We start from the raw sequence: 26550 nt of genomic DNA, 5'->3' as shown, positions 1-26550 counted from the left end.
GACTCGTGAACTGTCATTACTTCTTCTAAAGAGTTTCCTTTATATAGTCCTCATACACACACATACATATATACTTGTGAACATATTGATCTTGTCCTAGACTTTTGGTGCAAGCCAATTTGGATAGGACCTTGACTCTATTATTTTGTTCTTTAGGAAGGTGTTTGATTTTGAACTCTTTGAAGTTACCCTTGTAACCTTTTCAATAATACGATGCCTGTACATCATATTTAATAAATATAATAATCAAAATCAATATTATATAAAAGTATACTTTTATTCGTATATGTAAATCTTATATATTAATAACATTATTAAACACTAACTTAATGCCTGTCTTTAGTTCTATTTTAGTTATATACATTTATTTTATTTTATTTTAACTTTTTATTACTTTAGAAGATTGTTATCAAAATAATAAAAAAATATTTTAGTTATATATGATTAAGCAAAACTCGTGAAATTTTATTAAAAATTTTAATTAAAGATATAAGTTAAAAGATAAGATTTTATTTACTTTATTCAGTTTTATGTATTTCTTTTTATTTACAGGATCAAATAAGTGAAATAATGTTTTCATCCCATTTACTTGTTGGCATTCGTTTTACAATTGTAAACGGTTGGATATATGATCTACATATGTAATTGCTGCAGCTGAAGTATGAGATATCATACTGATATTTTAGCTCAGTTATGAATAGATGCATTAGAACAAAAGTAATGTGAAGAATGTGTAATTTACTATGGTTGTTAGCTCTCAAGGTTACACAAGGTGCGATGGTATATTCCATGTAATCTGCTATGGTCCAATTACACCATTTACAACAGAAAAAAGTTATGTTCCTTTTCATTTCATTTTCTTTCTCCATTGCATGCACTCCAATTTCCCAATGCTGCAGCTTTAATGGACAATGATGAGCATTTTGGTCAGCTTTCAACTCCTCGTGCCTTTTTCATAATGAAGTCATTGTTTCCCCAACATTAGCCTTCGTAAGTTATATTGGTGCATTCATCATTCATCACGTTTGTTTATTTTCAGATCCAGATATAACAGATGAGGCTCTGAGTTGTTCCACCTTCTTTCGAAGATAGGCTTGTTTAAGTTTCTCACGATGAGCAGCCACCTGCTCCTGCCTTCTAAGTTTAATTTCAGAAGCCTTCTCTCTTGCTTGATTAACTTCTTCATGAACTTCCCTACCAATCAAGATCAATTAAACGATTAGATTAACCAAAAAAAATCATGAAAATATTAAAACATAGCAGAAGCCAACCTCGCCCTCAAAATTTAAAACAAAATAAAATGTATATAACCTTGTTCATTTGTAGCCCCCATGTCTATCTCAAAAAGACCAAACGGGAGTCATCTTTGTACTCCATTTATTCAACAGGCTCAAGTTAGGTAGAATTGATACTTATAGTACTACTAGTGTATTACCTTAACACTTTACAACGCTACATCATAATTATTACAAATTTCTAATATTTTCTCTTCAATATAGTTTCATGCAATAAGTGAACTCGGACCATGGCCAGTTTACAACTCACCCAGCCCAAGCCGGCAAAAACAAAATATATCTCTGGAACAGTCAACAATTTCAGTATACAAGTATAGTTTAGTTATCTATATGGGATAACAGCACGTAGTGGCCAACTCTAACAATGCTACAGCGGGAAGTGAGATGATCACAACTTTAAATATTATAATACAAGTTAATAGTGCGTGTGTGTGTGTTTGTGTGTGTATATATACACACACACAAATACTAAAAACACAAACAAAATTCCCAAATATAAAGAAACTCATGATAAATAATAAGTCAGTGTACACACACAATGACCATTAATGGAGTAGGAGCAAGATGAATAAAAGTACTAAGAATAAGAAAGAGAATGGTGAAATTAATAAAAGAACATAACAAAAGTCAAATCAAAGATAACTTTTTTGTGGAATATTTTACCCCGAAAAAGAACAAACAATTGTTTTACAGTGTTAAATTGGGTTTTTGGAGGCTATATCATGGAAGCGCCACTATATCACGGACAAAAAGTCATGCATGTTGAACAAAACATACAAGAAAAAAATCCAATGATCATTTATTATCTACTAAATCCAAGTCATCTTCATCATTTACGGCTAAGAATTCACTTTTGGACATTGAAATCTCAATAACAGCACCCCAGAAGGTCCTAATTACCTATGTTCAAAGGGCTCTTCTGCATCAACAGCAGTGCCACTATAGTTGCTATCAGATCGTTACTTGATCTGCTAAGCCACATCACCAAACCACTCCCCTACAGAAGCCCCCTGTGAGAGGCAGGTGCTGCTCTTATATGCCACTATAGCACATGATTTAAAACCCTGATTATAATACTGCCATAGTTTTCCTATTCTAGTTTTGGTGGAAGTAAGAATTCCAGAAAAGGAAGCTCCACAAGGCAAACCCATAGCCTACAAGCAAATAGGGTGTTTGGTTAAGCATTAGAACCATACAATAGGGATCCAAAACATGAAAACTGTAAGCATATATATAGCTTCCGTTGGGCTCGGGTATCAAATCAAACGTCAAAATCCACTGACACACCACGCTTGTAAGAGAAAAATAAGAAAAAATGAAATGTTCGTAAGTTAAAACTAGCCTGTTGTAGAAGTTCTCTCATATAGCCTCTTATTATTTTTAACGTGTACATTTGACTAATTGTAGCTGAAAGAGAAGCTCGTTTCTTTTTTCTTTTTTCAGTTAGAAGTGCTTATAAAGAAATTTGTCCAAACAAAACCTTAATCTAAGAACAAAGACATCCAATCACATAATGCAAGAGAAAAACATGAACCCCATACCTGATATTGCGCTTATAATCAGCAGTGTCAAAAGCTCCAACCGTTCGCCCAGGCCCAACAGGCTTCAAGTTAAACTGCAAAGAAGCATCACCATCATCATCCCTAACAGCACCATCATCATTTTCTAGCAACACATCGCGGCCCGGTAGCGCCGGCGGTGGCGGTGGCAACTCATCATTCTCAACGCCCTTACGAAAAAAGTCCACACAATACTTCTCTTGATCCTCTTCGTCAGACAACTCTCCCTTCACCAACTTCTCATACAGTTGAGCCTTCCTCTCCAGCGCCGCATAGCTCGCCGTTCCATCACGCACTGCTTTCAATTCCAGCTTGTCCCTGAAACCAAAATCACCATAATTTCCAAATAATGATCAAATCACTGAATAAATAAGAACAAAAAACGAAAAGAGAGTAAAGCAATGATACGATACTTGTGAGCGCGTGCATCGACGCCACGGTTTTTGACGGATAAGGGATCTTTGGGAGCGATTTTGCTCTTGGCGCGTTGATACTCCACATCAGGACCTGACAATTCCCGTGACTTTCTGGAATCTTCCTGAGACTTGTAAAGTTCTGCCTTCAGTTCAACGATTGAGGAGGCACCAACGCCCGCTATGGCTCGGTGCTTCTTCGGCATTATCGACGATTCCGTTAGCCATCCCAGCGATTCCGTCACCACCCTCTTCTTCCCAGCTCCCTCTTCACCCGCCATGGTTTTTCTGCAAACAATCTTTCTCGTTAGGGTTTCTATTCTATTTCGGATTATCAAACGTAATAATAAATAACAAACAAAATTAATTATCAACTTAAATAGAATTATCTTTGATACCGAATATACATGTACTCCATACAAATATTAATAATTTTAAGTTTATATATTCTACATCTTATTTTCTTATTATTTTTTGTGATGTAAAATACTAATATAAAAAATAAATTATAAATTTAAGTTAAAAATATGTATTACAATATTACTGATTTAACTTAAACTAATTTTAGCATTAAAATATCTTTTAACAAATACTTTTCCATGAATTCATAAACCGCTTATCTTAACGCACACAAAAAATAGCATTGAAATACGTGAAGATAAATTATTTAAACCCCTAAAAATATAAAAACATTATACGTCATTTAATAATAACAGATAAAATCTTATTTGACTTTTTAAGTTATCATTGAGCATGCGGGTAATGTTTGTGATTATGCAAGTTAGGAATGGTGTATAGAATATTAAGCTTAACTCAATTTTGTAATTGAATGATTTTACTTTAATGCTGATATTGATATGCTCTTTGAAAGGACATATTTAAAGAATATTTAACTAGCTAAAGTAACTTTAATTTAATTTTATATACTATCACATTAATCTAGTTTTTGTTAATTAAGAATGTATAGCGTTGAGTTGAAAATCTAGATAAATTCATCGATAAAAAAAAAGCCTTTGTTAGATTAGGTTGTAGTTTTATTTATTTTTTATTAAGATTGTTCCAACAGAACAACTCTTAATAGAAATTAATCATTTAAATCATAAGTTTTAGATTTCTAATGAAGACTTTTAAACAAATACATTATAGTATTTAATATTTAAATAATTAAGTAATTATTATTACTATTATTATTATTTATTATTAATATTATTTAATAATTTCATCTAGATTGAATATCAAATTCAAAATATAACACTCATCACACAGTTAGCAAAAGATTAAATTAAATTCGATCTAAGAAAAATAAAATAAAATACCATCTATTTAAGATTAAATTGTATCATATTGAATCCACTGATAATTTAATATTTAAATAATTGAATAGTAGTTACTATTATTATTTAAAATTTCAATATCATATTGAAAATACATAACTTAGACAAACTTTTTAAGTGAAATTCATTTAATTTCCATCATATATCATCATCCATTTGATGATGAATCACATTGTAAACAAGAGGCACAAGAATTTCCACCATTGATTAAGGAAGAAACAATTTAGAAAGAGGATTTGAGAAATATTTCAGCACACCTTTGTTAAAGTAAAACTACCACAAGAGAATGAACAATGGTGAAGATGCTGCAGAAGAATCAGGAACTGATCACATTTATAAGTATCTATACAAGAACCTTTAACTTCTTTACATGATAATGAATGAAAAAATAGGCATTACATCTTTGGACCCAACAAAAGCTAAGATGAATCCTAGACATTCAAAAAGCATCCTAAAAAACCACTATCTAATTTTTTCCTCAATTAACTTGTAGTGGTGTTAGATGAGATTTTAACCATGATTGAAATTGGAATGTTTAGCACATGACCTTGATTCCCAAACAGCCCAATTCTCCCAAAGCTGGAAACAGAGCTGTTAACTGTTGCATTCAAGAGCACAGACAATATCTGCTTCTCACCACTGCCAATACTGAAGTGAGTTGGAAACACTTTCAATGAAACTCCATAAGGAGCAGTCCAACCAACACTGTATGATTCATTTTGAGCAGTGTTTTGAACTGTCCTCTGCACTATTCTAGATTGGTTCAGCTTTGATATAGTGATTGAGGGCAGGTTCAGATCAGGACCATACACAGTGGAATTGTAGAGTCCACAATTTTGACCAGTGTAGTTTAGCACCACAGGAGCTGAACCATTGATGCCACATAGAAATGACATATAATCATCATAACCTACAAAAAAACATAAATATAACAATTTTACATGAAGTTAAGTTTGCATAAACTAGAGAAAGCTAAAAAAACTAGTTCAAGTGGACAATTTCACTTATTCAATTATTGCACAATTTGACACCCCACATAAACTCAACAACTTCAAAGGGCAAAGGAACTTCTCAGAATATAGTCATAGAAATTGTAATGTATTTTTATCCAAATATCAGTAAGATTTTCAATGGATATAGGGAAACAAACGAGCTGTGTAGCTCATACTTCTTACATGTTGGAAATTGGAAAAGGTAAATAAATTTATGCAACCTAAGTTCTTGCTACAGAAATTCTTTTAGTTTACATAACATCCTAGGTTCAAATGTTGTTGCTACCATTGTACACCAAAACATAAGTATTTTTTTCCAATATGATGATGATTAAAATGAGAAATTATATAGTGGTTTTAATGTCTGACTAAATAAAATGAAAATTTGAATTGCTGTTTTTCATCATAAGAGAGTAGCTTATGCAAAATGTTCAAAAGATTAACTAAGCACAAACCATAATCATAGTTGAATTTCATGCCGTGTTTTAGACTTTGAAACTTGAAATGCTGAAGTGACTTACCGGAATCAAAAATCAAACCAGGATTCAGTGCTCCACTTGCATTCACAAAACCACTTCCCATGTCAAAAGGAGTTGCTGGAGACTCATTTAGTTCGGGAGAGGCATATGATCGTTGAGCCATTATTGGCCCACCACTCTTGTCATACAGAGAAGCTGTAGTGGAAAGTGCAGATCCAATGGCTGCAGGACTAAAACTCGGGAACTTTTGCTTAATTAGTGCAGCAAGACCAGCAACATGAGGAGCAGCCATGCTTGTGCCAGACATCAATGCAAAATTCTCACCTGCTGGAAATGCAGATGTGAGAATGCATTTGACATAATGAGCATGGATGGAAAACAAAAACATATCAGATTATTCCTTAAAAAGATGTTGTGTTTGACATATGAAAAGAGATCCTTAAACTAGTGTAATCTTGTATGCATTACAAACCTAGGAATTCAACGGAATCAGCGGCAACAGAACTCCAAGCAGCCCATATAAAACTTCCAGGAGCTAACAAGTTGGGTTTCAAAATGTCTGCTTCATGAGGAAGACTGTCTTCTGGATCTGGTCCTCTGGCAGAGTAATACATAACCTTGGGTGCAGCACTGCCATAGTTCGCTTTAAGTCCACCACAAATACTGGCAACAGCCCCAAATTTAACAATTTTCTTTGAAACTGCATCTATTTCCAATGAAGAATTGTAGTATTGCATTAAAATCTGACCATGTCAAAAAACCAGGAAACTGTCAGGGAGTTATTCCTCGTGCATATGTAATATAGAGACACACAAGTTACCTAACACATTGGCCAAATTCATGCATTGTTTTACAAAGACAGCAGAATGCTTTTAAGTACATAAACAATACATAAAAAAGATGTCATATATTGTAAAATGCAAGCCCAAGAAAAATGAAAAAAACAAAACAAACAAAACAAAACAAAATGAGCGTGACATCAAGGAAGTGCATACACACTTCAAAACAGTAGTCAAAATATCCATATCAAACCTATTCATGTCAGACTTTTTAACTATTTCTCTGGCAATATATTATAATTCTTCTACTTCTATTTAACAAACTTTTATTCCAATAGCATTTTAGTATGTATATAATGCCTCTTACTCACTTTTAACAATTGTTTTATGTTCATTTTGTACAAACTTCTGTTATATTATAGACATATGTTGTGTCCAATAAACACAAGTTTAAATTCCATGTAATTTCCCTCTATGTTCCCCAGATAGTTACGCACAAATAAGACTGAGAAGGTAAATGGATAACACTGCACCTTGGAATCATTAGTTGAAGCAATTATTATGCTTGGCATTTTCATTGCAACAGGGTTAAGCTGAAAACCAATCACATAGGGATCCATATAGAAGACAACACCAGCTGCACTAAGATTTTTTGCTGTTTCTGAGGCTCTTTTGATGGTGGAGAGTCCCAGCACAAATCGAATTGAATAGCTGCACATTAAGAGGTTCCCCTTGATCAAATCCTTGTTGAATTTATTTGCATCTTGGCACTCACCAACATACATATCATCAGCAACCGTTGTGTCATTGCTCAATGCATGATGTGCATGAATCAGTTTATAAAGTTTGCTTTCATCTGTGCCAGCTGAGGAAAACAATAATAATAATAATAAATGAAAAAAAGGGTCAAATAAATCAATCCCAGCAAAAATGCTAAAGAAATAATAAACACCTGTGTTAACAATTGAATAATCTTATAACTAATTACCACAGGAGGATATTTAATCTATCATTCTTAAGCAGAAATCCTTGACAGCACAAGAACTGATTGTACACAATATAGTGAGTGACAATAATAGACCTTAAGATTATTTTTCGCTTGTTTAGTAAAATATAATAAGCAACCAGTTTGACAGTTAATTCAAGCACAAAAAATCCCAATAACACAGTGAATCCTAGCTCCCTGGTCCCAACTTTCATTAACGTTATATTTTTGTCCACTTAATTTTATCATCAATAAGAAATGATACAACAGTCTCATCGAAGCTCTTCAGTACTATTTGGTTAAACCAAGGAGGAAATCCAGGAATAGAGAAACTTACGAGCAAGACCAGCTCCAGGTATGGTCACATTATTTCCAAGAAATATGGAGTTGCTATAAACCCGATCATGAGAGGCAGCACCAACGGTAAAGATCCATGGACTGAAGGAGAACATGCTTGTTGGTGATGGTCCAGTATTTCCTGCTGCTTGCACAACAAAAATACCGGCCTTCACAGCCGACAGCAGAGCCATGTCTATTGGATTGAAGAAAGTTGCCACACCAGGAGGACGTCTATTAGGAGTAATTGACAGGCTTATTATGTCAACCCCATCCTGAGCTGCCTGCAAAATCATACCATTAGTCTTACAAGAAAAGCAAATTGATAGCAATTTTAGATAATAGATTGTAAAGGCAACAAAAAAGTGTGTAGATGACAGGGATCCTAAGAGGTTAAATAAAAATCCTAAAGCAGTGTGAAAAAGTGCTCTTCACCACTACTGAGGTAGGGGCATAATGGAATACATTGCTAAAAGCAAGCCCTTGAAGAATAGATAACAGTTATATACTTAATTAGGGAATTGAACTATTTTACACAAACATATTCTAGAGAGAATCAAAGACATAGAAGGGGAAAAAATGACCAGCACAAAATAATTGTTCGCACAACAATATATAACTTGTCTGAAAAATTAAAAATGTACCTGGTCAATTGCTGCAACAACATCTGCAGCAAATCCTCCAAAGCTCTTGTATAATGCCTTGTAAACAGCAATGCTGTAAAAGATTGAAATGCAATACAAGCATAAATTGTCTTTTTAAAGAAAAAGAAACAATGAAGGTTAGATGAAACAAATAAATAGAAAAAACAAAGCTAACATACACAATTTCTATAACTTTTTATAAACTCCAAAGATAACGTAATTTTAAAGACCTACCTGTTTGCTGTTGTCAGAAAACAAAGTAATGTGGAGTTGAATGATTAATGCAACGGAAATGACACATTCTATGATATGGAACAATGTAGGGCAATCAATGGGTGAATGTTGAGGGGAGAAGAGAGATGGGTGAAGGCCACACCACATCCTTCAACAATATCTTTTCTGGTTTAGAAATTTGATTCTACAGCAGAGGGAGCTTTGCTTCTGTCTTTAGGTGCCAATACAGTTTTTAGATTTTCAAATGATTTTCAATGCTCTATAACAAACTGGATTCCATTTGACTAAGGACATGTACTTCGAAGAAATTCATGCACCCCCCAGGTTTAAAAAAAGGAACCAGAACTCCTAATATGTAATAAATATCTAAAGGTCTCACACTTAAAACACGGTGGAAAGTGAAGTTATTGTCGTACTTAGCCTATGTACGAAGAAATGCACCAAAAAAAATCCTTACCACTAGATGAGCCATGCTCATGAGATCATAACCTTCAGCCCATAGTTAATCACTTTTATGAGAGAATAAAGTAACTGAGGAATGAAATTTCTATTTGTTTAGCTTTAACTGGATTTTTCATTTTTTATTTTTGTTTACCATTTCTTCTCAAATCTAGTCCTTTGGTCTATTTCATAAATTAGTTTCCCTTTTTTTAACCATTAAATTGAAGCCACCACTGTATTTTTATTGTAAATGTTAGAAATATAATATAAAACCATTCATATATCTTTACCTCATTTAAGCTTTTGAATGGTTGTTTCTGACATTGTATGAAAGCCTCTATGACCAAGTGGTAAATCCCTTTTGCCCCCACTCTTCTAATAAAAAAGTTAGATTTCAGTACAAGATAGGTGGGCCTACGCATGATTCACAGTTCAAGCCCAAAGAGCTTTATAAGATTTGGCAATCCTTCTTTCTTCAACTAACTTTGTGGTTGAGATAGATCCAATTGGTTAGTATATGGCCTTTTGCAATATATTCATCATTGTTTAGTAACAATTTGAGGAATGGAAGTGGAAAAATAATCACCTGAGGATTGTATGAGAACTAATTATAGATTTCACCCTATTACCCACTTTCAAGTTTTAACAGTTTTGGACCAAAAGGACTCAAACCAAGTCAACAGGAAAACAAAAACATTTTATCTAATACAAAAAACAAAATAGTAAAACATCTGTGGAACAGCACAAACGAACTACTAACATGCCCAGTTAAGCACTATAGCGCAAAAAATAATCATAACACTCCGAAGAATGTAATTTACATATCATTAATGTTGGTGTTAAAGAACAATGCACAACTCATAGCATCATGCATATCTATAGATCCAACAGATTACTACAAGTGTAAAAATAATGATAACAAAATAAAATAAAATAACGAAGACATGTTCCGGATTATTTACTGTGAACGAGGAGCCATCCCACTAGCATTTCCAAAGTGATGTCCAGCAACAATGACTGGAATCCCATGGTTTCCTGCTGCAACAGCTGCTGTATGCCTGTGTATTTTAGTTACATCAGAAAGGGTATTTAGTTAAAAGAGAAGTAAAGATAACTAATTATGTTGTGATTAAAAGGATTTTGGGGACAGTTAAATATGAAAACATCAGTTCATTTTCAATTCATATTTTAAAAAACATTCAGGGCTATAACAGTTCCAATTTTCAGAACATGATCACCACTCCAAGAAACAGAAGAAAACACATTACTGTAAGGTTCTGAGGGATATATATAAGCTGGACATAATCCCCATCAAAAACATAATTAAGGTACAGTGAAAAAACTGACTGATAACATGTGGCAATAGTAGACCAGTAGTTGAGACAAAGGCTGACTTTGGCCATGATGGTAAAGCAGATGCCAACAAACAAACCATATATCCCAATTATGTATCCAATTAGTAGTTGGATGAAATCAAGAGTATGGACCATGTAAGATACTACAACCAAACATAATAGAGAAAAGCCAAGAACTCACGTGCCATGACCATCACCATCAAAGGGAGAAGCATAGTCCTGAGTTGAATTAAATATTCCTCTGGTTATGGCTGAAGCAGCAAAGTGGCGGGCCCCAACAAGCTTCCTATTGCAAGAACCAGATGGAAAGTCGCGAGTAACCTCACAGATGCCAGAAAAATGACCAGGAACAGGATATGGATGATTGGAATTACTATCACCAAAACTAGGATGTGTTGGATCTATGCCAGTGTCAACAAACCCAATAACAACACCTTCTCCAGCAGTTTCAAACCCTCCCTCTTGAAACCATGCTCCCTGTGGCAGACCCAAAAACTGTGGCGTGTGTGTAGTCGCAGTCCTTACAGAAAAATCCAAAACCACATTGGACACTTCATTGCTCCTTGATAGTTTCTCTGCCTTCATGATTCAGTAATTATCAATCAACAGCTCAGAATGTGTTCACTTGCAGTAAATCAATAAACAATATTTGAAATTTTTTTAAAATTGAGAGCACCGACACTGAAGCCAATTCATCCATAGAAAGAACAACACAAAAATGTAACTGGTCATATTTTTCTAAACTAAGAGCATAATCGCGATGATTAAAACTAATATCATACCTGTTTCTGGGTAACCAGCACAGCGAATCCATTTATCAGGTAATGGTAGCTATAGAGCTTCAGATATTTCTCTCCGTTTAACACTTTCTTCAACAGAGAATCATGAACTTGGGAAATGTAAGAGCCATATCTCTTATCTGTCTTGGTAATATTGTCATACCTTCAAAACAAAAGGATAATAAAATGAACAGGACCACATATGTCAAATTAATGCACCATGTTCTAAAACCAATCTGAAAACTCTCTAAATTGGAAGAAAAAAAAGGTTGAAATAATGCACTGAGAATTGAGAACATCATTAAAATGAGACGTTTCAAACAAAAACCTATCATCTCTAGATGATAAGCAATCATTTAACCAAACGCTTTTCATCTTACTCAAAACACAGCTTCCACAAGAAACCTCAATGATTTGGAACCAAATAAAAAAAAGGGGAAAGTTAACAAAAAAAAAAAAAACTATGATTTCAAAGAATACGGCACATGAGCACACCATCCAACACTTCACGGAAAACACAAAAAGAAATAAGCAATTTCTTTCCATAAAACAACAAAGAAACACAAGACACCAATCAGCACCCCCAGCCCCACAGAAAACCTTCAAACCAAGCCTGTTTTAGTGTGAGGGGATACCTTCTTGGTTTGTTAAATTGGGTTCTCCCCGGAGCAGGAGCAGCATCTTTGAAGCTATTAACTTCTCTTCTCAACTCACCATAGTAATGAGAAACAGGAGCATGTCTAAGGGTAACAACGTACACAGCAGTGGTGTCATAGTCTGAATCACCTTGACACAAACAAGGTAAAAACACCCCCAGGAAAACCACCACCACCACCATCACCATCAAATGTGCCAGATAAATGTTCCCCATAAGGATTTTTCGGGAAACTAAAAAAACACAAAAGCTGAAGACCCAGTTGGATCCAAAACCACCCCACCAGAAATGAACAGCAACAATTCCTCACCAACCAGTGTGCTTCATTCTCAAGCTCAAGCCTTCCCCTTTAGCGGTTCCAGTTCAGAAAAGAAAATGAGACACCCCAAGTGAGAGACAGTGATAAAGTAAAGACCTTTTGGTAGTGAAGAACCTCTTTGGAGAGAGTGAGACAGTGTTTAGTATTAATAGCTGGAGTAAGAGAATCTGCAAGCAAAAGCTTTCTTCTTGGGGTGTGCGAATGTGAACGTTTTGTTTATTCAAAAGAAAAAAAAAAGGAAAAAGAAAATACGTATGTTGTGTGAGAATAGAATAAGAAAATGAACGTTTTATTTGGTTTTATTCGGCTTTGGACATTTCCGTTCAGGTCGTTGGCTGTCAATATGTGAAACATTGAGTTTTCCTGTGACTTCTCTAATGACAACAACCTTGTACTTTTTTTCTTCTTTTACCTCTTTTTTATTTTATTTTGCTGTCTTCTTCTTCTTGCTCTTTCTAAATATATTAAATACATTTTCTTTTGTATGAATAATTATTTCATTTTCAGTATCTATAGTCACTTTATGAGATTTATTGTTTAAAATTATCTTTTACATTTTATTCTTAGTTTTTTAATTTTGCAATACTCTTTTATATTCATTTTTTTTGTTTTGATACCTAGTTCTATTGTACTTTTAAGCTTTATGCATGGTAGTAAGTGTTTTATTTTTATTTTATTTTATTTTGCAAAGGGATGTAGAATTAATTATTAAGATATTTATCAAATTTTTCTTGTTAAAAGAAACATTCAAGAAAAAAAAAGTTAAAAATTGACAGAACAATCCAATAATTCATTTCGCTCAGTTTCAATACGAGTTTAACTTTTTAAATCATTTTCTCCATACGGATTAGTCTGACTCGATCCAATTTTGACGAGTCAGCACGAAGACGAGCATAAAAAGTTCAATCTGATCTATTTTGTCATCCTTAAATAGAAGTCATTATAAATGCATGTCTAGTGATTCTGATATTAAATGCATATATCCTTATAATTAAGTTTATAAGAGTTATTAATTATATGGTTATATTTATATGATTATTTTTAGTGTTTTGGATGTGATACAACATGTTTTATTAATATACTATGTTTCTTTTACAAATTCGTTTATCTTCTTGTATTGTTTGTTTTATCAGTGTTTATCTTTTTATAATATCACTTTATCAATATAAACATACGAGATGTAAATATAAAGACGACTACGAAAAATCAAGAGCTAACCATTAAAATTGAGAGAACTCTTTGAAAGCACAAGTAATTAGTTTTGGTATAGAACTTTTGTTAGTTTAGTATGGTCGTATAAATGTCGTATCTTTATAATCTTATATTTTGGTAAACTTGCATTACTATACTTTATAGTCTCGATTAGTTTTGAAAATTATTATAAAATATTTTATTTTATTAATTTTATACTATTATGATATAATGCTACAAAATTTAAAAAAAAAACATAGATGTAAATATGCTATGTTAATAAAAAGATTTAGAAAATAATTGTTCAATATACAAACTAATGCACGCAATAATAAAATACTTTGCCTCCATAACCTTATATAAGCTAAGTTATGCAAGATGAGTTGAGAAGTTAAATTGCATAACACGAAACGATTCACTTTATCATCTCTTATGTATTTTATATATATATATATATATATATAATTGACTGTTTAAGGAAAAAAAGGTTTAAATTAAACAAAGAATAATAATTTTAGAAAGTCATTTTTAATTAGTTTTAAAAGAAAATCATTCTTAGTTTACTGATTGATTAATCTCTTAAAAGGTTTTCCATAAATTTAAAGAAGCCTGTAAACAAATTAAAAATAAAAATTTAAATATTCTTTATGTAAAGCTAATGAAATAATCCATAAAATAATTAATTCAAGTTAAAAAAAAATAAAGTAGATCAACTTCACCCTTAATTCATTTAAAAGTGTATTTTAAATAAATTTAAACTAATTTGACTTATTTTTAAAGATCAGAATTACAATTTAAGTAACAAGCATATATTAAATTCGTATGTATAAAAGTTAAACTTAATTATATTTACGAGTTCAGTTTTAAAAAAAAAAGTACATTTTTATTTCAAAACTATCTTTTAGTTTTTATTTTTACTTAAAATCAGCCTAAAATAGTTTATTTGTATGTCGATTTGATATAGGAAAGAAAAAATAGTTTATCTAATAAATTAGTAGTAGCCGTTAAACCGAGTTGGATAACCTATCTTATCAACTTTAAAGGCATAAAAACTTCTCCAATTTAATTGATGAATAATAAATTAATTTTTATTAAAATCGCTTTGCTCAAATTTCTGAGAAATTCTCATTTACCATGCATTTCAAACGCGATTCCACTAAATAAGCTGGTTTGTTAGCTGGCGTCGGTTTGAATTGAATTACAATAAAAGATTGGCGTGTAATGTGATGTGAGGAGCCACGTTTGGATGGAGAACTAAATTGAAAAGTTAAAAAAACGTGATAATAATCAATTGCTTTTTTCTGCTTAATAATTTATGCACACGTGAATTTAATGCTTTGTAATTTGTTACCATTTTAAATAAATAATATTTATCAAGAGTCTTTTTACTAATAATTATAATTTTATAAAAAAAAATCAAAAACATTTTATTTTATATATCTACTAATTTTGTCAAACGCACTTTTTTCTTTTGTGAAAACATTCATTCTTTTACTTCTGGTAAATTGTTTTTTTTTTCCAACTGAATTTAACACAACTATAAATATTAAATTTTAAATCAGCGTAAAATATTAATCGATAAGGTATTTTTATTTAGTATTTGAGTTATAATTTTGGTGTTTAATGTGTTGTAAATAAGTTTTCTTGATTAGTTTTGATAAAAAATTTGTTAAAAGTGTTAAGGGCTTCAAATATTAAGTTTTTGTAATTGATAAAAAAAAATATTTTTAACAAGTTAAATGTTTTTGAACTTGTTAAGTTCGTAAGTATAATAATATTTTAATTGAACAAGTATTTATTTTAGTGGATTAAAATTATTTAAGTATTTTAAGAATTCAAGTTAATTTTTTTAGTCCATTATTTTCAATTGATTAAAATTATTAAATGGTTTTAGTCAATTAAAGTATCGTCTTAATAATTAAAAGTTATGCAACTTTATAAATTTTTGTAGGTCAATTGTTACTAAAACAAATAGAGTTTTTATATTTAATGCGATATTTTCATATTTTTTATATTTTAATACATCCATTATAATAATCATTACAAATAGAGTTTCTTTTATTTTTTACCCTAAATATTTATTTTAACTTAAATCATTTATTTAATTTTACAAAAATAACTTATTATATTAAACTTACTTATTCAACATTGAGAATGATCATTCATCAAGTAAGTGATAGTTTTATTTGAAGACACAATCTTATTAAGTTTTACAATACCTAACTATTGCTATTGTCAAAACATTCGTGTTATTGCATCAACCTTAATCTTCCTTTATAAAAATTATTTTAGACTATTTTAATAACCAATTCAACCTTTAGATAAATCATTGTATTATCATTATTAAAGTTAGAGATTAAAAATAACTTTAATAAAATGGTAGTAATGCAGTAGTGGCTAAATTTATAATTGTATTATAGTATTGAAGGTGATTAGTAATTTATTAAATAGATATTCTTCTCAGTGAGAATAATTTTGTCATTAAACGAAAATGAGTTTAAAAAAAAAAGTGTTTTCATAATAATGTATTTCCTATAACTCATATTCACATTATTTTTTTAATTAAATTTTGTTAAATTTATTTAAGGTCACTTTTTTATAATAATATTTGAATTGTGTACATTATTTAATATATTTCCAATTAATATTAACTGAAACGCGTTTGAAACATCAAACTTAATCAAATTTATTTAAAATGATTAAATTAATGTATTTTTAAAAATGAAACTAAATTGATTTAAAATTTTGAAAATGAATAAATTCTAATTTTTACTTATTAAATAATAAAAAAATATTTAATCTTTTACAAAAATAAAAAGTGAATTGTGAAAAACATAAAAATGTAAAATTCGTAAAAAACGTAGTTAAGTCTAAAATATATTTTATAAATAAATATAAACTCGGTATTTTGTTAGTAAAAGACTTATAATTGTAGAAAAATTAAACTGAAAATCTCTCACTTTTTTTTTTTATTTTTACCACCAAATTAACTTTATAATTGAATATTATATTAGAATCACGAAATCTCAACCTTGAGTATTCTAATAATAAATGTGACAGTGAACATAAAGTGTGGTCCATGATAAGCTGATGTGTTACTTGGTTACAATAACCTTTGGAAGAAAGTTAGATGTAAAATGTTTTGTTTGTTCTTTCAACATCGTTGATGAAACAAAATTAAAATCCTTTTTGTCTTTTTGGGAAAGAAAGAAATTGGGGGTATTAGAAACAGCTAGGGCAAACATGGTGGTGGGTCAAATGATGGAAATTTCCTCTTCTCCCTTATCTTCTGCTTACTCTTCTTCACCAACCACACCATTTCTTATTTTTATTTTAACCATTTAATAAATTATAAATAAATTAAAAAAATATGTTTATTTTTTAATATTATAATTACTCAACAATTTCAGCTATATAATACATGTTTCGCCTAAAATTACACATCAATAATGAAATTGATATATGTAACATTTTTCAAGTGTCAATTTTAAAAACAATTATTAGGTGTTTAAAGTGAAAATTGATTATATATTAAAAACTATCAAGACCTGAAAAATAAATTTAGGGCTATTGGACCCCATTATTTGGAGGCAGTCAGGTCCATGATTAAAGACACCTTACCTTAGTAAGGAGTTTTTCTAAAAATCAGATTCTCATTTTTGTTTTTTCTTTCTCTCTAAATAAAAAACATTTTTCCTCCTAAGAAATTCCTTTACCTTCTCTCTAAAATATCCTCTCATTGAATTGTTTAAATTTTGGTTTGAAGGTGCTCAAGTGATCGTTGTGCAGAGGTCTTTGTAACGAACCGAACAGTTTCTGGTTCTAGCAAGTAAGTAGATCTTTCCCCTTTTCTTCAACTGTTCTTGGACCTAGGGCATGCAACCTGCTGGTTACATGTAGCTAGTGGAACTCCTCTTCAAAATTTGTGTTTATTTTGGCTCCAGAGGCTAATTCTATCACCACTTAGGTGATTTGTAGGGTGTCGTTGAACTTAGCAGTGGGAGGAGCCATAGAGTGAACGATACTGTGTTTCGTGCTGTAAGAAATCAGGTAAGGGAAGCTAGGTCTTTCATTATTTGATTCTGTGAGTTTGAATGAGACGTTTATTTGAATTTAAATATTTACGTATGTGTATTATGTGTTGTGCATGAATGTATTGTTGGAGTTGCAATGTGATTGTTGTGTAAGCAAGAAGCGTGAAATCTGTGGATTGATGATGAAACTGTAAAATGTGTGTAATCTGATCTGGATGAGTCTTGATATTGTAATTTGGACAGGTTGGGAGTAATTGAGATATTAAAACTGTTGTAATTGAATTAGATAAAAAGCCTAAGTAAAAATGGAGAGTTTTGGTCTATTGAGAGAAACTGAAATATTGATTTTGAGATAACGTGGTTGAGAGCGTCAATTGAGTGTTGGGGCAACTTAGGCAAGTCAAATTTGTTAGGACGGTAAAACAGGTCTAAAACATGATAAAATTGGTAAAATTGAATTAGGGTCACCTGGGGGAAATAAGTTGATGTAAGAGGCTTTCATATGGGGGGTTATCCCAACACTATGGTCTTTCATTCTCACTTAGAGAGGATTGACGCATGTGGTAAGAGTAGTGCGAGGTCCTAGGGTAGGCGCTATCATTGGAGGCCTATCGCACAGTAACGGACTAACCTTATGTGTGGTAGGGTGAAACTCATCGGCAATGACTTTGCAAAGCAGTAGAGGCCACCACAAGTGCACAACCAGCCCCAGATCGACATTCATTCTAAGTCCGGACGAGTCTAGTGAGTCATAACATGATAGTTAGCCCTGTTTAATGTGAAATCTGATGAAATGTTTACTTGCCTGCTTGTGTGCATACTGATATGTATATGTTAGTTATATTAGGACTTATCTTTCATGTTTTTCAACCTAGCTTACTCGTGCTTGTTTGTCTGTCTTGTATGTTGTGTTTTTCTCTTTGCGATGGAGGAGATAGATGCTACTGATCAGTATTAGGCATCTTAGAAGTTTAATCTCTCATATATTTTTGAAAGACTCTTATGTATGTAAAGTTTTAAATTTATAGTCTATTTTGGGATGACTGTAAAGCTTATAACTCTATTTACATCCGTAAACTGGTCTATCATATTATGATGTTAATCATTCGAAATTATATTGTCATATATTTTAGGATGTTAAAAAATTAAACCTTGTAATTTCTTTTTTTAGTAAATAGTGAAATAATGAAAAGATTGATATATGAGTTATTTATATAATAGTTACATTTCTAATATCAAAACTTTGTTTAACTTTAATTAACATTGTTTTAAAATGGTTACAAAATATTTATTGATAGCATGATTAATCTTGCAAACCCAAAATGTTAGAAGAATTGAATAAAATAAGTTTGAAAATATTTAGACACTTTATGAATGATTGGATTTCATTTAAGAATCTTGTCCTTTAACCTTTTTTCTTTTCTTTGTTGTTTGGTTGATGAGTGGTGGTGTCTTTGAGCACATGCCATAGTGCGTTACCACTGAACTCAACTCATGATGCCAATGTTAAATAGCATGTTCGAATCTTTCTCTTTGTAGATTACTTATAATTATGTCCTTTTTTTGCTATGTCAAACCACTTCTCATTACTAACTCATCAATATCAATAGGGATGAAAAAAAAATCATGTCATTGCTTAACTATTATTTGATTTGTAATAAAAAATAATTATTTGTTATTTATCATATATTCGTTAAAAAAATATGTATGGATATTTTGTAGATATACACAAATATTTTAAAAAATATTTTATAAATTTTTAAAATAAAATCTAAATAAAATTAAAAAATATATATATAATATAAATTAAAATTTAATATTAATTAAATTAAATTTAATAAAATATAAATTAATTTTAATTTAACTTAATAAAATATAAATAAAATTGTAATCTTAAATATGAAGTTGAAACAAACTAAAATTGTTATTTATTTATCTAAATATTTTATGATATAGCATTGATAGATGATTTTAATTGAAATGACATTAAAAAGTGAAGATGGTAGGGCATGTTGTAGAGGCAGCATGATGTGGTAGGGGACAGATCATAAGACATAGTCGTTAAAGGGTTCCTTGGTGTCCTAAAGAACCCAATTCCATAATCATTTCCATCACTTTTTCCTTTCCTATTAATTCTTCATCATATCATCTTCCATTATAAACTGCAAAAAAGTCAATCACCATGGTCAATTATCACCAAAATACATTAGAAAGCCCCAACAACATCTTTTTTTATTTCTGTTACATTCTCATGATATCAAAATTCTTATGTAGAAATAATTTGTATTTAGACTTGGATAACTTTTATAATTTTTATATCGAGATTAAAGGATAAAAAATTATGGATGTTTTTTTGACAAGTATTATATTCGTTTATTAAAATTAGTACGACTTTAATTCATGTTTATTTGAAAGAAATAAAAGGAATAATTGTAAGAAAGTAAAGGATTTAGATTTTCAAATTGCTAGACTAGACCAATATGTGTATATTAAGTTTCTAAGTAAGTTTTTTTCTTGTAAGTCGTGTACATTTTTTTTAGAACTAACCTTCATTTCAAGATAATAAATAATATTTCCTTCAGATTTTTTTTAGTATTAACCGTTTTTAGAATTTAGAGAAAGAAAATCAAAGACATTTAAAACAATTTTAATTTAAATATATTTTTTAATTTTTTAAACATTTTTTTTAATTTTATTCATATAGGTTCTTTATTTTATTAATATTTTTAAAATTTATAAATATTTTCGTTATTATAAAATTTTATTCAATTATAGGTTCTTCATAAATATTTAATATTTAAAATTATAAATAATTGAATATTTGATAACATTATATATTTTTTTAATATATTATAGAATGAAGATAAGATAAAAATCTTCAGTTGAGTATAGGTATAAAAATGAAGATTTTTTTAGAAATAAGTATGAAATAATAAATTCGTCTTTGTTGTATCGGTTATCATCCTTAATTTTTACGTTAAAAATAAAATAAAATTAAAGTTAAAAAAATGCAATGCAAGTATCACATTATTTTTATTTATGTTAAATAAATAAATTGTATATTTTTTAATAGAGAGATCCTTTCGGCTTTCTATTGGAGTAACAAAAAAAATCCAAAAAAATATATTGAATGTGTAAACAAATTATCATTCCACTATAATTCTATTATTTCTTTTATCCCTTTTCAGTTCTGACTTTTCATTTGCATAATCCAAGTGTAACATTATATATACATTGAACGAGAAATGCATGTTTCTTATCTCATATCACTTAAGTTATTTCAATATGATTTGGATATTGACCCTTCAAGAGAAGAGATCACACTGTGACATCAATTGCCGTCATTAAAAAACTATCATGGACCACTCTACTTACTGCCATCCTTCTCTCCACAAATTAAATACATTTCTAACCCCATAATATTAAATTATCGAATATTACATTTAATTTCATTTATCTTAAGTAATTTCTTTTTTCATTTTTATACTTTCATGAACAAAATGTATGCAAACAATTTTAAAAATTTAAATTGTTGGAGATGCTACGTTTATTAGAAACTCATTTATAATATATATATATATATATATATATATATATATATATATATATATATATATATATGTGTGTGTGTGTGTTTATGAATTTTACTTTATATATATATATATATATTATGTGATTTGCCGAATTTCAAACAAAATAAATATATTTTTCTATAAAAATTGTGTTGAAAATTTTTAAGAATTAAAATAAAATAAATACAAATCTTATTTTATAAACTAATTTTATAAATTTAATTAAATTTGAAACCCTCACCTTAAAAAAAAAAACAGTATTATAAGCAACGGACTTATGAAGAAAAAGAACACAAGTATTTTTAGGAGCAAAGAAAAGTTCATACATAACTCAATATTATCAGAAATAAAAAGATGCCCTAAAACATTGACATAACAGCAGCAATTCATCTGCAAATGTTTTGGGATTACGTGATACTGTCAAAGAATACCAGGATTACGTTGCTGGCAGTCCATTACAGTATCAATGAAATGTGCATTTCTAATACCATAATGTTTTTCACGATGTGATTATGATGTTGAGCCTGATGAACAACTTGTGTTAAGACTATCATAAATAAAGTTACCAGAACACTTCAAGCATGGTAAAATTGTACCACTTTCTCTGCACAAAATTTCCTCAATACAATTATTAGATGCTTTTCGGAAAAAAATTATTTTTCCTAATAAAATATATTTGATTAATAGACCTCATTTTATTAAAATACTAATAAAAATACAGGTCTTTGCATATATTAAAGTCTCACTCAATTACTTCACTTTTAAAATAATAAGAATAACTTTAGAAAAATATATGTGCTCATTAGATTTAACTAATTTTCTTAAAAAAATGTGAATGAGTTAAGAGTAGTCTTATAAACTTATGGAAATATTTAAAAGGTCAACATTGTGAATTTTAAATCAGTAAGACATCACTTTGCATCCCATAATTTTTTTTATGCATCAACAAAATTTAAAAAAAAATAGAAAAACTATTTTGTCCTTTTCTTTCTCATAAATATTTGTAAGAGGGTTCCATTAATATTAACCTTTTGGTGGTGGCTCATGCCGGAGTAAAAATAATATATTAATTCTACAAGAAAGAAAAAATAATTGAATAAAGCTTTAAAATATTTTGAAAGTTTTTTTTAAGACATTTGTAAGTAATTAAGATGTCTATAAATAGAAATTTTGTGACACATAATGCACCAATAATCTTTTGCAGAACATGTATTATATATGTTCTCCTAACTCAAGTCATTAAATGTTAGATGATAGAAATTTTTTTATTAAGACATTATAGAAAGTGAATTATATCAGGAAATCTTCACTTTTATAAGATGAAAGTGTTTATTTATGTGTAGCGCTGGACCTTAGCATTGAGTGATGGAGACCTTGGTTTTTTTTTTTTTCTTTACATATATAAATTAATAGCTAAACACTTTTTTCTTTTTTAATTTAACATATTTTATATATTTTGCATGCTTAAATTTTGTACACCAGTTGAAAATCTGCATGTACATACGATCAACAATTCGTGTTTCGTGCTCGTACCAATTATTACTTAAAAGTTAAGTTTTATTAAATATATCTTCTCTATACAAAACCAAACCTGAATTTTATTTATTATAATTGAAATATGGAGTATTAGGTGGTTCAATATAATAAAAATTAATATGACATAAAGCAGAAATCTGATTACCTTGCATTGATCAAGTTGTCAACGTCAACTCCTGAATCAGGGTCACTAGGTTATTGTAAGATGACCCCTTCTCCATGAGCGCGCTTTTACACTTCTCACTCATCTCTTTCACCTTTCCTCTCAGTTCATCGCTATCCTCCATCAGCGACCTCACACCTTTCTCCACAGCTTCCGCCCGCACAAGATCACCACCCACCCTATAGTCCACGCTAATCTCCACAGCTAATCCCAGCTCCCTAATCATCTGAAACGCGTTCAGATGCTGCTCCGCATACACCGGCCACGTGGCAACCACCACACCATGCCACAAACTCTCCAGAATCGAGTTCCAACCACAATGCGACACGAAGCCACCAACAGCCTCGTGACCCAGCACCTTAGCTTGTGGGACCCACCCACACACCAAGCCTATCCCAGCCGTTCGTTTTAAAAATCCATCTGGTAAAACATCCACTTCGTTTAAGTAATCTCTCGGGTCTTCTAACTGGGCCTTCGGAGGCTCCCGCAAGGCCCATATGAATCTAACACCGGCCCGTTCCAGCCCAATCGCGATCTGCTCAACCTGGTCTGTCCTCATGCTTCCCATGCTGCCGAAGCAGAGTAAAACCACGGAAGCAGCAGGCTGGCGGTCGAGCCACTCCATGATTCGCTTATACTGGACCGGGTTGGGATCCCATCGGGCCGATCCAGCAAGGTCAACAACAGGCCCAATCGGGTAAACACGTGGTAAAAGCAAATCGTCGTGAAGTGACTGAAGCGCGTGGGGCTCAAGCTCTCCAAGCGTGTTCACCACGATACCCTTCGTCTCCCTGTACCTTCGCGCGTGGTAAGAAAACCAGGAGGAGGCGTCGTTCGCATCCAACACGAAGCTGGGCAAAACGGATTTCGGCACGGGGTTTTTGAAACTCGGAATGGAAAACTCGGACTCCGAGTCGAGCGAGTCGGGTCGGGGGAGGTGGAGCGTGAAGCCGAGGAAGCTCGCGGGGGACGCGAAGAAGAGGTAGCACGGGACGGAGAGCTCGGCGGCGACGTCGATGAGAGAGCTGCAGAACATGTCGATGAAGACGGCGGCGAGTCGAACGGGCGAGTCGGAGTTGGAGGGAAGAAGGTTAAGGAGTGCATTCTTGACGTGGTGTTTGTGGTTTTGTAAGTGGAGGGAGAGGAAGGCGATGGAGGATTGGTACTGATCGGGTGGGGGCGGGTCGACGGTAGGGAGGTGGAGGATTCGGAGATTAGCGGGTGAGGAGGCGCGTGATTGGACGTAGGTGTTGATGAGGGGTCGTTGTGGCATGAAAATGGTGAGAACGGTTGCAGAGAATCGAGGGTCGTGTTTGGTTAGAAGGTTAGCGAATTCGACAAGTGGAGCGATGTTACCGAGGGCTGGGGTAGCGATGAAAACAACTTCAAATGTGGTCATGGTTAGATTAGAAGATGAAGAGGCTGTGGATGTGATTGCACACTCTTATTAATAAAAGCTGATTATTTAATAATATTCATAATGCTATGAGAATGCAATTCTATTATATTCTTATTGTATTAATAAAATATTTTGGATACCTTTTGAGTATTTGAAATTTTAAATATTTGTAATTTGACGCTTTGGTCTTTTGAATAAATATTTTTAAATTTAAGGTAATTTAAAAAAAAAAAGAAAAAAGCACAATTTTCTCTTATAAACAGTTTGAAAACTATGACACTTGGTTATAAATAAACTAAAAGTTTGGACTGAAGTGGAAGATAAAATATTCTCTAGTTACAAAGAGAATCAAAAGACTAAAAATAGTAAAGAGAAAGAAAACGAAACCACCATAATTGAGTTTCATCCAAACGTCTCTCTCATATATGCAGAGTATAAAGAAAGAGATAAGACTTTATATATTGTAATATATTTTTCTTATAAATACAAGAATTCCCGTGACAAGAGATGAGCTTTTTTTGATTAAGTATTACCTTTAGCAGAAAAAGTTAAAGATCAATATTTGATTAAGTATTACCTTTTAGCAACTATTTTATATACAATCTAAATTCTTTATTGTCTAGTGCACTAATATGTAAAATTTAATTAAATAAATTTATAAAAAAAACTAATAAAATGTAATAGTTTCAATGCAAAACTAAATATCTTTGGATAAATTCAATGTATAAAAAAATCAATTAAAATTATCCATTTTACCCATGTATACATAAACAAAATTATATGATTATATAAGTAATGAAATAAAATAACATGATGCAACAAAGATATTAGTGAGGTGAGTTGAATCCACAACCTCTTTCAACTTTTACCATTAGACTAATATGTTGGCTTATCGGTAATGAGAAACTTTATACTAAATGAAAAAGACATGTACACACTAAGTGAAAACACTAAAATGGAGGTTTTTAAAAATGACAAAAAAGAAAACACACACTTTAGTGTTTTAAAAGGATGTTATATTTGTTGTCATATACAACAAGTGTAAAAAGTAAATTAAAAATATAATTACATTGGTTCATACACATTTAACGGAAGTAATATATGATTCTTACATTGGTTAATTTAGTATCACAAAACAAAAATTTTGCGTCAAATATTTATGATTGTTTTCAATATTCCTACGTGAATACCAGTGATATAGACTTATGTTGGATGAAACATTGAACATAAATTTACGTTGAATTTGGTGAGGATTGATGTAAATTTTTGTATTATTTTAAATTTAATCAGTTTTGGCTTAAATCAAAACTTGAAATACAAAAGAAAAATATCAGTGTTAAGTTTACTTACAATGAATCATATTCCTATGAGAATCATAATTTGAATGGTAGAACAAAAATTTTAGATATGGAAAATAAAATGAAATACAACAACAAATTAGAAACTCAAAATTAATGGAGACTTTCACGCATTGCTATGATTAAGATTCCCATAAAAAAACACAATTCAACTTAAATAGTAAAGACACAATCACTCTCCTGATCATGCACTTAGACCCATAAAACTCTAATACAATTATAAAAAAAAATAAAAAATCACACAACCACTGATTCAGACCTTAAAAATGGTTAGGGATGGACAAATTAAATTGTACTGCACCGTTCTTCTAAAAATTGTATTAAACTAAAAACTAATTTATTTAAACTAAATTGTTAAATAGTTCAGACAAATTGAACTGTTTTTTTGTTTTATCAAATTGAACTGTACTGTATTAAATTATAATACAAACTGAACTAAACTACTAACTGAATTGTAAATTGTACTAAACTACAACATAAACTGAACTGAACTACTAACTAAATTGTAAATTGTACTAAACTACAATATATACGTAAATCTTTTAACTGGATTGTAAATTGTCCCTCTCATGAAGCCTTGGACATATATGTTGTGTATTTTACTCTCATTAATTTTTTTAACCAAAATAAAAAGTATATAATATATATATATATATATATATATATATATATATATATATATATATATATATATATAT

The 26550-nt window shown here is 30.8% G+C and overlaps 3 protein-coding genes across 6 annotated transcripts; all 3 read right to left on the bottom strand.

Moving 5' to 3' along the window:
* Window positions 1-718: 718 nt before the first annotated feature.
* LOC106761025 (uncharacterized protein At4g18257) lies at window positions 719-3596 on the bottom strand. Of its 2 annotated transcripts, XR_002667717.1 has the most exons (4): window positions 3268-3596; window positions 2837-3172; window positions 2196-2449; window positions 1058-1194 (listed from the first exon to the last, which is right to left on the bottom strand). XR_002667717.1 is itself a non-coding variant. In XM_014644496.2 (3 exons), the coding sequence occupies exons 1-3, from the start codon at window positions 3546-3548 to the stop codon at window positions 1020-1022; spliced, it is 792 nt and encodes a 263-aa protein (XP_014499982.1). In that variant the 5' UTR covers window positions 3549-3594; the 3' UTR covers window positions 719-1019. The 2 variants fall into 2 exon arrangements, 1 of the variants encoding a protein (XP_014499982.1); XM_014644496.2 differs by lacking the exon at window positions 2196-2449 and having other exon boundaries at window positions 719-1194; window positions 3268-3594.
* A 1308-nt stretch (window positions 3597-4904) lies between these two features.
* On the bottom strand, window positions 4905-12868 carry LOC106762567 (subtilisin-like protease SBT2.2). 2 transcript variants are annotated; one of them, XM_014646553.2, is made up of 10 exons: window positions 12261-12868; window positions 11629-11788; window positions 11028-11425; window positions 10454-10549; window positions 8817-8889; window positions 8174-8456; window positions 7385-7716; window positions 6545-6815; window positions 6115-6399; window positions 4905-5511 (listed from the first exon to the last, which is right to left on the bottom strand). In XM_014646553.2, exons 1-10 carry the CDS (start codon window positions 12494-12496, stop codon window positions 5084-5086), a joined length of 2562 nt encoding a protein of 853 aa, XP_014502039.1. In that variant the 5' UTR covers window positions 12497-12868; the 3' UTR covers window positions 4905-5083. The 2 variants fall into 2 exon arrangements, with proteins under 2 accessions (XP_014502039.1, XP_014502040.1); XM_014646554.2 differs by having other exon boundaries at window positions 6115-6396; window positions 12261-12866.
* Window positions 12869-19785: 6917 nt separating this feature from the next.
* LOC106762880 (UDP-glycosyltransferase 43) lies at window positions 19786-24609 on the bottom strand. Of its 2 annotated transcripts, none has more exons than XM_014646989.2 (2): window positions 23078-24608; window positions 19786-19986 (listed from the first exon to the last, which is right to left on the bottom strand). In XM_014646989.2, the coding sequence occupies exon 1, from the start codon at window positions 24492-24494 to the stop codon at window positions 23088-23090; it is 1407 nt and encodes a 468-aa protein (XP_014502475.1). In that variant the 5' UTR covers window positions 24495-24608; the 3' UTR covers window positions 19786-19986; window positions 23078-23087. The 2 variants fall into 2 exon arrangements, with proteins under 2 accessions (XP_014502475.1, XP_014502476.1); XM_014646990.2 differs by lacking the exon at window positions 19786-19986 and adding an exon at window positions 21701-22000 and having other exon boundaries at window positions 23078-24609.
* Between the last annotated feature and the right edge of the window lie 1941 nt (window positions 24610-26550).

The sequence above is a fragment of the Vigna radiata genome, chromosome 5 (genome assembly GCF_000741045.1).
Source record: "Vigna radiata var. radiata cultivar VC1973A chromosome 5, Vradiata_ver6, whole genome shotgun sequence".
In the NCBI taxonomy this organism is placed as follows: domain Eukaryota; kingdom Viridiplantae; phylum Streptophyta; class Magnoliopsida; order Fabales; family Fabaceae; genus Vigna; species Vigna radiata.
Note: the sequence above shows the minus strand (reverse complement) of the source record. Positions and strands in the feature narration are given on the sequence as shown.